Source organism: Orycteropus afer, unplaced genomic scaffold (assembly GCF_000298275.1).
Source record: "Orycteropus afer afer isolate SDZICR_OR568_19922 unplaced genomic scaffold, OryAfe1.0 scaffold00150, whole genome shotgun sequence".
Lineage (NCBI taxonomy): Eukaryota > Metazoa > Chordata > Mammalia > Tubulidentata > Orycteropodidae > Orycteropus > Orycteropus afer.
Genome location: NW_006921737.1, coordinates 7060185 through 7073841, shown reverse-complemented (window position 1 = coordinate 7073841; position 13657 = coordinate 7060185). Strand labels below are relative to the sequence as shown.

At 36.3% G+C, this 13657-nt stretch overlaps 1 protein-coding gene across 1 annotated transcript in view; it reads left to right on the top strand.

Moving 5' to 3' along the window:
- AKAP13 (A-kinase anchoring protein 13) overlaps nt 1–13657 on the top strand; it is a 313928-nt gene that overhangs the window by 236246 nt on the left and 64025 nt on the right. Inside the window, exons 14-16 of the mRNA XM_042781685.1 lie at nt 25–36; nt 7212–7254; nt 9477–9609. Coding sequence (XP_042637619.1) covers nt 25–36; nt 7212–7254; nt 9477–9609 — 188 coding nt within the window. The remainder of the gene's footprint in view (nt 1–24; nt 37–7211; nt 7255–9476; nt 9610–13657) is intronic.

The following is a 13657-nucleotide window of genomic DNA, read 5'->3' as shown; positions in this document are numbered from 1 at the left end:
ATATCTATATGATGATGTATAAAGATTCAAGATCATGTGAGCAAGGAGTAGGGTAGATGTCTGGAAAGTTAAGGTTCAATGCTAATGAGAAACACAGGCTGTTTTATCTCTACTTTCTGTGCTTGTTCTTTCAGTGTGCACACTGGGATGTGTATTTATGAGAATACATATATTTTCTTAGCATCATTTTATTAGGAGAAGATAGCATTGGCAAATGTGTCAGAAAGAAAAAAAAGTGTAGTCAGGCAAATAGTATTTTTTATGTTGTTGTTGTTGTTGTTATGTGCCGTCGAGTCAGCCCTGACTCATAGCGACCCCTCCTTGGGTTTCCGAGGCAGTATCACTACGGAAGTAGGATTGCCCAACCTTCCTTCCGGGGAGTGGCTGGTGGATTTGAACCACCAGCCTTCTGGTTAGCAATCAAGTGCCTTAGCCACTATGCTACCAGAGAATTTTTTATTTAACTTGTTTGTAAGGCTGTAATATATGCATGTTCATTAACTACTTAAGTTTAATTTGAGTACATTACAAAATTGAATCTGTGTTAACAAGAGTGTCTTATTCTCATATATGTTGAAGATTTCTTTATATGTTGCAGATATTCTTTAGAATATTCATACAAATGGATTTTTCTTTATGATCCAGAACCTTCATTGGGACTCAGATTCAATAAAGATTTTAGATAATGAGAGATCTCATATTCATGTCCTAAAGTTGCTTCACATTTGGAAATACTTTAGAACACGTATTAAAATGTAAGACTGTTACTGACTAAAGAGTTAGTGTACATGTATTCATGCCAACATTTCACATTTGACCTCTGTTACCTACAGTGGATGCAGACAGTCTGATGGCACTCACCATTTATCTGGGGTATGGAGTAGCTTTCATATTGAGCAGGTAGAGGGCTTATTCTCACGTTTCATTTAGGGCACTAAATTTCCAGAACACTTGATAAAAGTACATTCACTTACTGTTTATGTGTTCAGTTAATGTTTGAGTCCGTTCTCTTTGCTAGTCACCAGCCTGAACTATGGGGGAGAATTTATAGATATGGTTCCTTTGTACATCATGCTTACTATCTAGTGAGAGATACAGACAAGAGAACAAGTGAATCTTAGTAGAAAATAATAAATGTAAGAACTGAAAGAAATGTTTTTGGGATAGAAACCTCAAACTTCAGGGATCAGAGAAGGCTTATGGGGGAGAAATAATCTAAAAATTGAGATTAGAAAAAAACTAGGAATTAGCAGGGTGGATAATTTGTGGAAAGCAAGGCTGAGGTTTTCTGACTTCTTACTGAGGGCAATGGAGGGCCATTAAGTGATATAAGTTGGGTGGTGACCTTTCAGGCAGATCACACAGTGAGAATGTGGTGGGGTCCAGAAGCTGGTAGATCAGTAGAAAGCTATTGGTAATTTCATATGAGAGTAGATGCTGGCCCAAACAAGAGAGAGAGAGCAGTAGTGGCATTAGAAGTTTAGAGAGATCTAGAAGGCAAAATGAAGAGGTAAAGTGTGGTATAAGAATTCAAAGGTGGTGCCCAGTTTTCTGTTTTAGTTAGATGTTAGGTACCACTCAACCAAACTAAGAAATACAGGAGGAAGGGCAGTTTTAGGGCATGTACTTACTGAGTTTCAGTTGCCTGTGGGATTCCCACCCACAGGTGAGGGGTGAGATGATTGAGTGTTGAGGTCAAAGGAGAGATCTGGCTTGAAGTCAGCAATTTATTTTATAATGATTGTACTTCAAGAGGTGGGTGTGAATGAAGAGACTTTGAGTGAGAAAGAGCAAACTGCAGAATCCTGAGAAACAGCACTACTCAAGATGTTTTTAGCATATTACAATGAAGAAAACTCCAGCTATAAATTATTAACCTATTCAAATAATTTACTTCTTTTTTTTTTTTTGTAATTGAGCAAGGAGATATTTGTTTGATAGATTTTTTTAAGTACTGAATTAGAATTTTGCATCTTGACAAATGAAGATGAATATGGGAATAAATTACATTGTTCCCTGGACCACTTTTCCTATATCAAGATAGGCAGTGACATTATTCTGCTTTGACTTGGGTTTGAGGTGCCTTTTACTTTGTCCCGGTATAACCTGTGCATGCTCTAATGTCTTCTGTTAACCACTTCTCAGCCCAGCAACAGACGCAGCCAGCAAGGCGGATCTCCTTCTCCATCACCATCTCTCCCACTCCTTCTTAAGTCTAAAACTCTCTTTTCTCTTGGCTCTTCTTATTCCAGTGATGAGGAGGAGGAGTTGCATAGTAAGTAAGCAACCTTGGTGTCCAATGGCTGTTGTCCCGGTTTTGACCAGCTCTGAAAATGCTGTAGGCTTGATACTAAGACACTGTTTGGGGACTCTTACCCTCTTGCATGCTAACTTTCCTAAATCACTTGTCTTTATGCTTTGCTTTGAAAATTAATTTGGATAAAACTGTTTATCTTCTGTACACTGCCTATACTGATCGATCTAGTGGTCTTCTCCCAGGGTGCAAGACATTTCCAGAATACACATGTCTTTAAAGGCATTAAGGGATGTGTTTCTACCTGGTAGCTTTTGAGTACAGATTTCTTAAAACTTCCCATTAGATAATTAGATTTCAATTCTCCTTGTTTCAATTTCCTATCTCATGGGACAGATAGCTAGATATCCATCTGTGGCATTAAAAAACTATTGTTATACCTTTTTTCTTCTTAGCTCTCAGACCATTTCTAGAAAAATACCTTGCCTTTGAGATTAGACCCTATATTGTCTCTTAGTGAACTTACATTTTTCTTATTTTTCTGTCTTTTCAATAAGCCAGATTATTTGATAATACTAACTTTTAAAAGTTTACAGTTAACAATGATAGTAAACTTGGAAAAGAAATGAATTCTCTCTCTTGTAAAAAATCATTATCTCCAGTTTGAAGATTTCTAGAATATGCTCTTACTGCTATTTTTTTTAACAGAAAAACTATTTATGAACTAAAGTTACCTAATGAACAGTTTTCATATCATACACTGATGTAATGAGTCTCTGGTATTTGAGGAGTCCCTAGGTGGCGCAAACAATTAAGCATTCAACCACTAGCTGATAGGTAGGCAATTCAAACTCACCCAAAGGCATCTCGGAAAACACGCGTGGTGATCTGGTTTTGAAGAGTCACAGCTTTTTAAATTTCTGTGGAGCAGTTCTACTCTGCATACATGGGATCACCATAAATTAGAATCATTTTGACAGCAGCTAAGAACAACAGCAACTGATGATGAAAATAATCCACATGATTGAGAGCATCCTGACTCCTTACCACTTGCTTAACTTGCTTTCAGCAGTATTTAAATATTGCACAGCCTGGTGTTTTTGCATCATTCTTAAAAGAAAATGCTTTATGCACAATAACAAAGTTTAGTTATTTTGCTTTTTTTTATTGTGGTAAAGATGCATACAGCAAAACTTTTGCCGTTGACATGAACAGTGCAGTAACATTATGTTCGTCATGTTATACATCACCACTGTTGCCAGATTTTTCCATCACTCTTAGTAGAAACTCAGTGGCCCTTAAGCAGTGACCTCCCCCTTCCTTCAGCCCCTGGTACTATTAAACTTTTGTTTCTTTACTTTTGCGTATTCTAAATATTTCCTATAAGTGAGATCGTGAAATATTTGTCCTTCTGTGACTAACTTAATTCACTCAGCATGATTTTTTCAATATTGATCCATGTTGTAGCATTTATCAGGACTTCATTTCTCTTATGGCCAAGTAATCGTCTACTGTATGTATATATCACATTTTGTTTATTCACTCATCTGTTGTTAATTTGCTTTTAAATGGAGATCTTAATAGGTGTTCAGTTCTATTAAAAGATATTTGGCAAAAAGACAGAGGCTAATTCACCTTACACTAATTTTAATAGGAGGGAAGTTGTAAAAATCCACTTATAACTGCAAATGTTCAGAACTTCTCGAAGCTGTTTCATCTCAAGAAATATGCTGGGAAATAGCTCAGCATGGCAAATAAGGCAGGGTTCCACTAGTATTTCTTCTGCCACTGATAGAAAATTATAATCTCCTAACAGTTAATCTAACACAATGGAACCATAAAAGTATAGAAGCTGGAGAGATCTTTAAATCGTGTACCCATCTTTTCTCAAATGTATTCCTTAAAGTCATAGATAACCAGTAAGAATTATGTAGGGGGGGAGGGGCGAGAGGAAAAAGGAGAAAGAGATTAGTTCATGACCAAATAGGTTTAGGAAACTCTGGGTTAAAGAGATACTGAAAAGCTAATGTGTAGAGGAGTTCTAGGAGCTCTGGTAGCATAGTGCCTGAGGCACTTTACTGATAATCAGAAGGCTGGCAGTTGAAACCCACCAGCCACTCCTCGGAAGGAAGTTTGGGCAGTCTACTTCTATAGTGATACCACCTAGGAAACCAAGGAAGGGTGGCTATGAGTCGAGTCGCACTCGGCGGCACATAACAACAACAGAGGAGCTCTGGTCATGCTATGGTTAAAGCATTGGGCTGCTAACCAGAAGGTCAGTGGTTCACTCACCAGCTGCTTCACAGGAAAAAGAATAAATAGTCTGCTTTGTAAAAGATTTACAGGCTTGGAAACCCTATTGGGCAGTTCTTCTCTGTCCTATAGGGTTGCCATGAATCACAATCCATTCAGTGGCATTGGGTTTGGTTTAAAGTGTACATGATGACTTTCCAGGGCAGTGTTCAATATACTGTTTTCCAAACTTACTAACTTTGGAAATCACAATATGTGCATGCCTGTCTGTGTATAACATAGCAGCTAAGCACTCAGTCATTAACCAAAAGGTTATCAGTTTGAACCCTCCAGCAGCTGTGTGGAAGAAAAACCTGGCAATGTACTTCTGTAAGATTAAAGCCTAGAAAACCCAATAGGGCAGTTCTGCTCTGTCACATGGGGTCGCTGTGAATCAGAACCAACTCAGCGGCACCTAACAACAATGTTTAACATCTCATGAGATTTAACGTTGAAAAATATTGACCATGTGCATCCAGTGGTTCCAACCAACAGTCCCTGGATATAGTGTTACAAGTCTGAAGGCTATTTTATGCCTTGAGAAAAGCCTAGTTGAAATATTCTACTAACCTGAAATAATACTTCCCAGCCTAACCTAAATGACAGAGTTTTTTGCTTTTGTCTAATTATATTATATCATGGGAGCTCTGGTAGTATAATGGCTAAGACACTTGCCTGCTAACCAGACGGCTGGCGGTTCAAACCCACCAGCCACTCCTCGGAAGGAAGGTTGGGCAATCCTACTTCCGTAGTGATACTGCCTCGGAAACCCAAAGAGGGGTCGCTATGAGTCGGGGCCGACTCGACGGCACACAACAACAACAACAATTATATCATGGAAGTAATCCTAGTTGTTTCATACTCTGAGATGCTTGGAAAACTTGACATTTAGGGATTTCAGAGGCATTAACAATTAGTCACCGTTTTGAGAATCACATCTAAGGGAATCCTTGTAACTGAATTTAAAACTTATTCAACAGTGAAAATTTTGGAAATTAAAGGAATCATAGATTCCCCCAGTACCCTGATCATATGTTTGTTCAGTTTTTGGTTGATGCAACAGAAATCTTCTAAGGGTTTATTCTTAGTTTTAATTAGGTCTATATTGATTGGTATTTATCTACTTTATGATTTTCTTTTCTTTTTTTTTTTTTTTTTTTTAGATTACTAAGGTGGTAATTTGTTAGGCAATTGCTTAAGAGTATGACTGTATCCTGGTGGCCTGAAGGAGTTTAATGTCACTGGTATCACTGAATGTTCTGTGGTATAAAGAGTTTTGAAGCCACTGGCCACCTAAACCAGCCTCTTGGATTTTTGCTTAAGCAAACTAAAGCACCTGATCGATGGATCCTAACTAGGGAACACATGCTAGATCTTAGTCTCACTCTGCTGATCTTTCTTACTCACCTGACTATTGCTACCATGCACATAAGTGAAATGGAAGAAAAATCCCAAATAGGAAATAGTAGAAAGTATACAAGGTAATCTTTGGAAGACTGAATTTTCTGGAGGTGTAGTGCCTAAGTCATTTGACTGCTAACCAGAAGGTTGGCGATTCAGACCCACTAGCCACTCCACAGAAGGAAGACTGGGCAATCTACTTCCATATAGATTTACAGCCTCAGAAACCCAAAGGGGGTCGCTATGAGTCAGAATCTACTCGATGGCAGTGAGTTTTGAGTTTCTGTTTTTTGGTTATACCTTATACTACCCTTCTATTTATGTTAATATCTAATTTTGCATTGCTATTCAGAATCTAAAATGGTTTGGGGGTTTAAGAATTTCAAATCCTGGTAATCTAGTAATAGAACATCTTTGAGTCTGAGGTTTTACTCACAGTAACCTCAGAGATCCTTGAAACCAACCTCAAGGAAAACTGGTATCTGTGATTCACATTACAGCAGGAGGTACTAAGCAACCCTGAGTCCCTGGAATACTTATGTGGAAAATAATCCTCTACCTGCTCTCCTAAAAACTGAAAACCATTTATCATTGATCAAACAACAGAGGCCTGACTCTTCTAAGTCCTAAAGTAGTCCAGAATACATTAACTTATGGTAGATCAAAACAGTGGTAATGTTCCTTTATTTATTACTTATTTATTCTACTTTTTGCCCTGCTTATCTAACTAGAGATCTAGTTAGATCTGACTAGAGATCTAACCCCAAGTTAGTGACAGGGCCAAGAGTATAAGCCAGGTCTGATGTTCTTTCCTAGTCACTAATCCATTTCTGGAAAAAAAATCAAGACATACTAGTTAGATTTCTAATATGGAAATATATGAAAGCAGAATTAATAGAGTGTGTTGAATATGACATTTATTTCCTATTTTAGTTTTTTCTTTGGTGTCATCTCAGAAAGATGACTGTGAAAACTGAATAGTGATAAGAGCAGGAATAAAACATGCTTCATGAGTGTTTAAGCAGAAGTAAAAATGGCAACTTTAGATTTGTTCAGCTTATTGAATCGCAGATTAAACTTTTTCATTTTAATTTCATGGGAAATTCACCTTATTGCTCATATTTCCATTGCTAACTTAATGATTTCTAGTGTAATTTCTCCTTCCAAACACTTGGAAGAAGGGGGTACCACATACTGGTTTTAAATATCTATCATGGTAAAATACTTTTGTTCTGACTTTGTCACTTCCTCTTTTGTTTTCTAGATACACGGCTCTTCCATAACACCAGTGCTAATCTAACCGAAAGGTACAATGCATTTAATTTGTTATTCCTTTCCCAAGACAAAATCCAAAATATCTTACACCATTTGACTTAAGCAAGCTAAGTTAACTGACCTAATTTAGTTCTTTCTTCAGTAATAAATTTGAAATTATGATTAAAAAGGTTTTATATTGAAAACTGTATCTTTGTTGTTGTTGTTGTTTAGGTTTTATTACTTTGTCATTGAGAATATACACAGCAAAGCATACACCAATTCAACAGTTTCTACATGGACAATTTAGTAACATTAATTACATTCTTTGAGTTGTGTAACTATTTTCACGCTCTTTTCTGAGCTGTTCCTATTCCGTTAATGTAAATCCACTGCCCCCTAAGATTCCTGTCTAATCTTCCGAGTTGCTGTTGTCAGTCTGATCCCATATAGATAGATCTTAACAGAGCATATGCTCAAGGCAGACATTTTATACTGGTTAAGCTAAACTAGTGTTTAGTTTTAAGAAGACTTGAGGTGATATTTTTGGTTTCAGGTTTAAAGACTATCTCAGGGCAATAGTTTCAGGGGTTTATCTACCCTCCATGGTTTCAGAAAGTCTAGAGTCCATGAGAATTTGGAATTCTGTTTTACGTTTTCCCTTTTTAGTCAGGATTCTTCTATAGACTCTTTAATCAAAATGTTCAATAATGATAGCCAGGCACCATCAATTCTCTGGTCTAATGTCAGTTGTTCACACAGTTAATATGAAGACTGTATCTTAATTAATATTTTTATTAATATTCCACTTTTATTCTTTATACTACTCTAATGATAAAGATTATTGTTTGCATTTATTCATGTAAAGGCACATTTATATTTACTTTATCAACATGCACTCTTTGCTTATGGACAGTCTTAACTCCTAAGTCTGACAACATTCTCAATTAGTAATAAGTTCCTGTGGTACTGCTACCATAGTCATTTTAAGCTTTAAAGCTATTCTATTCTGTATACATGGATGTGGTATACAATTCTGCCTAACTACATGAATTCGTTCTTGATGGGAGGCAAAAGATTTCTCTTCTGACACATTTAGTTTATATTTCTTTTTTCGTACTGATGAAATTAAACACTTGAACAAGAACCCGATTGGAGTTCCAGTTGTTGACCTGCAATTTTTTAAGTTTTGCTCCTTTTCACAAAGGTATCACTGTAGCTCAGTGATCCAGGATTCTCAACTGAATGGTGTCTGTGGTTCCTTATTCTTTCATCTTTCTAGAGCAGTGCTCTTCACACCATTTCCCCTGTATCTTAGCATCGGACTCCTTAGTTTTGTCAACAACCCTTTACATGGCACTCCTGAATGCAAGTAGGCTTAGCTGTTGAAGAAGAAAGAACCTTGTGCTTCTGCCTCCCTCTCATTACTTTCTGTTGGAAAGTTCTAAATTAACTTTTCGGAAACACCTAAGAAAAGTAGTACAAATGGATTCCCCTATTCAAGTTCCTTTACCCAGCATTCTCTGAACAGATCAACCATTATGAATTTCCTGAGGTCAAAACATGTCCTTTTGGATGGACTTGAATTTTATGTAGTCTTCCTAAAACAAACAGATCACTAAGTTTGAATCCATTTTAAACTCCTAAAATGAATCTTGCTGTACTCTGCCTCATTTCTGCCTGCCATTCAGTATATTGTTGGTTGCCATCAAGTCTGCTCTGACTCATGCCAAAACAATCCCTCCTAAAATTGTACATAGCTGTATTAACCAATCTGCAGTATTGATTGTCTAGTATACCAAAAGAGTAGAAAAGATATGTGATCTCTACTGTAAGGAACTTGGCTATGCAGTTAGTCATATAGATTTCTTGGTTTATGACCTTTATTAATAATTCCTTATCTATCACAAATACGGCTTTTCCTTCTAGCACCTATTTGATGCAAAGATGTTTATGAATTGAATCCTATTTTAAATTAAGAAATTTCAGATACAGTAATTAGTGAATTAACATCAGGTCATTGAAAATGGCTGATGTTGAAAATGTAGCCATTTTTCGGCAGCAGAGGGCAGAGTGTATAAAACCATCTAGCAGACTCAGTCTGTCCTCTTACTCTGGTTCTCATTTTGGTGTGAATATATAAGTTGACTATGACTGTCAGTAAAGTAATTTATGACAATGAAAGTTACAAAACATTACATATTAGGTGTTTTCAAATTGACTTCTGTAATCCTTAAAAAAACAAAAAAAAATCAGTTGTCTTCTTTTTATTTAGTATAACAGAAGAAAACTGCCATTTCCTGCCACCAAGTCCTTCTAAGAAAGATTTTGAATTAAAGGGTGGAACAAAAGTCAGTCGTACATTCAGCTACATCAGGAATAAAATGTCCAGCAGTAAGAAGAGCAAAGTAAGTATCCTCCTGGATATTCCTCATTTACCCTGCCTCAATCAGTCATCAGTAGTCTTCCATCACAGGCTACATACAACCTAAAACTAATTAAATATAACACATAAGTGGAAATAATTTCAACAGTACCTGCTGACATAGCCTTCTAGTGGAAGAACAGGAAAAATCATAGCATCAAGAGATACAAGCATTATTGAGTTTTTGATATATGCTAGACTTTTGCATATGTTTATTTAATCCTTTCAACAACCCTGTGAGTTAGTTATTATCTCCCTTTTATAGAAGTGAGGTAACTTATCTGAGTTTATGCTCTTAAGGTGGAATAGAGGTTCAAACCCAGATCTCTTTTGAGTTCAAATCCCATAATCTCAAGTATGATGCTTAAATCAGTAAATCAGGTATAACATGCAGCTGTAGGATTTTGCTCCTGGATCAGAGGATTGAAAATACTTATATTTGCATTTAGAAGAATAAAAGATTATCTCACAGAAAATTACAAGAACTTTTAAGACTAACATAATAGGAATTTTTAGATCTACTCCTAGCTAAGAACATGTTGGACTATATCTTCTTTAGTGCTTAAGAGATTAAGTTAAAATAATTAAGCTAATATTTTTATCTAGCTATTCATTTGTTACTTGTTCATTATATGAATTTTCAAAATACAAAAGAGAAATCACCTGTAATAACCTCATATAGAGATAATTAATCTTACTTAGGTTTATTTTCTTCTAATTTTTTTCCCTCCCCAATTTTTAAAAGGAAGAAAGGAAAGGGTTTAATTTTCTTAAAGAGCTTCCCAGTCCTAAACCAAAGCTCGTTGAATGTCCAGTCAGCAGGAGAAACTTTGCCTCTCACTTTCTCTGTATTCCATTCATCCCTCCACATCAAAATATAGTAAATAAAAATTGGAAATCAGTTAAGGAGTTCCTGCAAGGTATCCTTGTAGTATATACATACACATATGCACCCTTAGAAATCACTCAGATGAATTTTTGCACAAAACCTGCCACAAGAATTGTTTTCTCTCCATTTCTCCCACCCTTCATCAGCCTGGACACACTGGAAAGCAAGTGGATAGTCGGGAAAAGATCAGACTTGAGAAAGTCCATTCTAGAATTATCATATTGTTAAGTATTAACCTCATAATTAACCTTGTTTTACAGTTGAAAATCTAAGGTCAAAGAGGACAAAATGTGTATTGATATTCTGAGTAATGGCAGCATGCCTTAAAATAGACACTGACCTATTTAACTTATCTATCACTAATGTCAGACACTGGCAGGCATTAGCAATATGCCAGTGTCATTGTAAATTAGCCAAATATTATTGAGTGATGTCTGTAGTCTTAGCACTCTGCTAGGTGTTAAGAAACACTTAAAAGAACTAAACCTCATAGTCTTTACCTTGAAACATTTTGTGATCTAGTTTAGATTTCAAAAAAAATTTTTTTTTGGCTTTACACTACGATATTCTTTCTTCAAACAAATTTTTAATTAGAAGACTAATAAAATAAGTACAGATCCCCTTTCCATCCCACGCCTCCAGTGACATTGACTTTTAGGGCAGAGCAATGAGTACTGGTCTTGTGGAGGTAAGGCAAACAGACATGAGAAACCAGTTATAAGTCTGAATGTAGAAACTGGACCTGATCTTAAACCTTATTTTATGAGCTAAAGCACAGAGAGGTATGCGTCAGGTCATACAACTAGGTAAAATTAAAGCAGAACCTCTGTGGTCTGTCATCTGGCAAGTGCTACCGTGTGTTGTCGAGTCAGTTCTGACTCATAGCAATCCTATAGGACAGAGTAGAACTGCCCTGTAGGGTTTCCAACATTGTAACCTGATGGAAGCTGACTACCACATCTCTTGGGAGTTTTAAACCTTCCAGCTTTTCAGTTAGCAGCTGGGCCCTTAACCACTATGCCACCAGGGCCCTTTTCTGGAAAAGTGTACTCTTCATTTTCATGTTAACTCTTAAACAAAATCTAACTGTTGGTAAACAATATCTTTTTCTTTTTTAAAACTTTGTTCATCATCTTAAAGGACTGGAGTTTGCTCTTGTGGGAATGAGGAGAAAGGGCATGCAAAAAGAAGGTAATTTGTGTTAAAGTCTGTCATTACTGGCAGAGGCTGTTGAAGTATCAGTTGACCCTTTGTCTCTGATCATCTCCTTTTTGAAGATGACAACACTGTTTTGCAATTGAGACTGGTTCCTCTTTTGGACTTGGCTTCAAGATTTTTATCTTTGGGAGCTTTGCTGTCTCTAGCAATAAAAAATGTTAAGCAAACTAAAAATCAAAAATGGTAGTAGCCTGTATTCCAGCCCATTTCACATTATCAGGTGTTTGTTGTTGTTGTTGTTATTTGCTGTCGAGTCAGCCCCGGCTCATAGCGACCCCTCCTTGGGTTTCCGAGGCAGTACCACTACGGAAGTAGGATTGCCCAACCTTCCTTCCGAGGAGTGGCTGGTGGGTTTGAACCGCCAGCCTTCTGGTTAGCAGTCAAGTGCCTTAGGCACTATGCTACCAGAGCTCCTATCAGGTGTTTAAAGTACTCTAATGGCCAAGCATACTGAAAACTATGAGTCACCTTTCATTGCTAGTTGTTAACTAAATAAGGTCATTAATGGATTTCCTATAGTGAAACAATATGTTTTGTGTTGTTATATTTAATACCTTGACTTCATATGCCATGCACCCATAACAGAACTTTATTTTCTAAATGATAACACCAAAATAAATTAATGTTAAATTTTTCTTAGCTGTGATGGTACTCTCTTTTTTAATTATTTTGGATATTTAGTTATGTTATTTCTTCATAATGTTAAAAACTTGGAAGTGATAATATAGATGTCAACACTGATTTTCTATGAAAATTGTATATTTTCACTTCTTTTAAATTTTTGGAATCAATGCTATTTAATACATCCAGTTTATCTGTTTTAATAGTTTATTGTACAACTGAACCATTCCTGCTTCTTTGGAAGAAAAAATTTAAGCATTTACTGATTACACATTTAATGTTACGTTAAAATGTCACCTGTAATTCTTTGTAGTCTCCAGTGAAATCAAGTATAATATATATAAAATCAAAAACCAAACCCACTGCCATCAAGTTGATTTCAACCCATAGTCAGCCTAAAGGACAGAGTAGAACTACTCCTTAGGATTTCTAAGGCTGTAAATCTTTACAGAAGCAGACTACCCCATCTTTCTACCATGGAGCCACTTGTGGCTCAGACTGCCAACTTTTTGGTTAGTAGCCAAATGCTTTAAACACTGTGCCACTAGAGTTCCTATTATTTGTGTGTGTGTGTGTAGTTTATAGTTATTAACTTAGATATATTACAGAATGTTAAGTTGTGATTGTAAACAGTTCAATAATGTTCAGAGGAGCCAAAAATCAGCAACTGGAATACAAGCTGTTCATATTCCTGGGTAAGATACTTTGCCTGAAGCACTGGGTTTTTTATATGTGATTTGAAAATTTGAGTTACTGTCTCCTTCATACATCCTCTTGAAAATTATCAACAAAGAGCATAAGTTATTAGATAAATAAATTGATTTTTTTTTTCAAAGAGGGAAAAAGTCTAAACAGGAAGTATAACAGGAAGACTGGCAGTTTCTGCTTTTGTCTTTTAGTGTCTCTGAGAGATAGTACTGTTTCCTGCTAAGTAATGTGGCTTGTTACAGAGTGTTTAAACACTGGTGCATCACGGTTGCATTCAGAAAGAGAATGTGCAGTTCTGTAAAACATCTTGCCATACAGGCTTGCTTTTTGCTTCTATTTTTCTTCTTTGCAGGCAACTAGAAGATGATTCGAAATGTTTTAGAGATAATCTGTCTTGAAGTAGGTATTTTTGGATGCAAGAGTTAAGTTCCTATATAGCTGCTAATATACAACGTGACTTTATGACAGGACATTCAGCGCCAACTCCTAGTTCCTTGTGGTCTGTATAAAAAGTATACCCATCAGCCTTTCAAAGGTGCCTATAAGAGTGAGAACAGTGTTTATAAGGGCTTCCAGGGGAAAAAAAAAAAAAAAA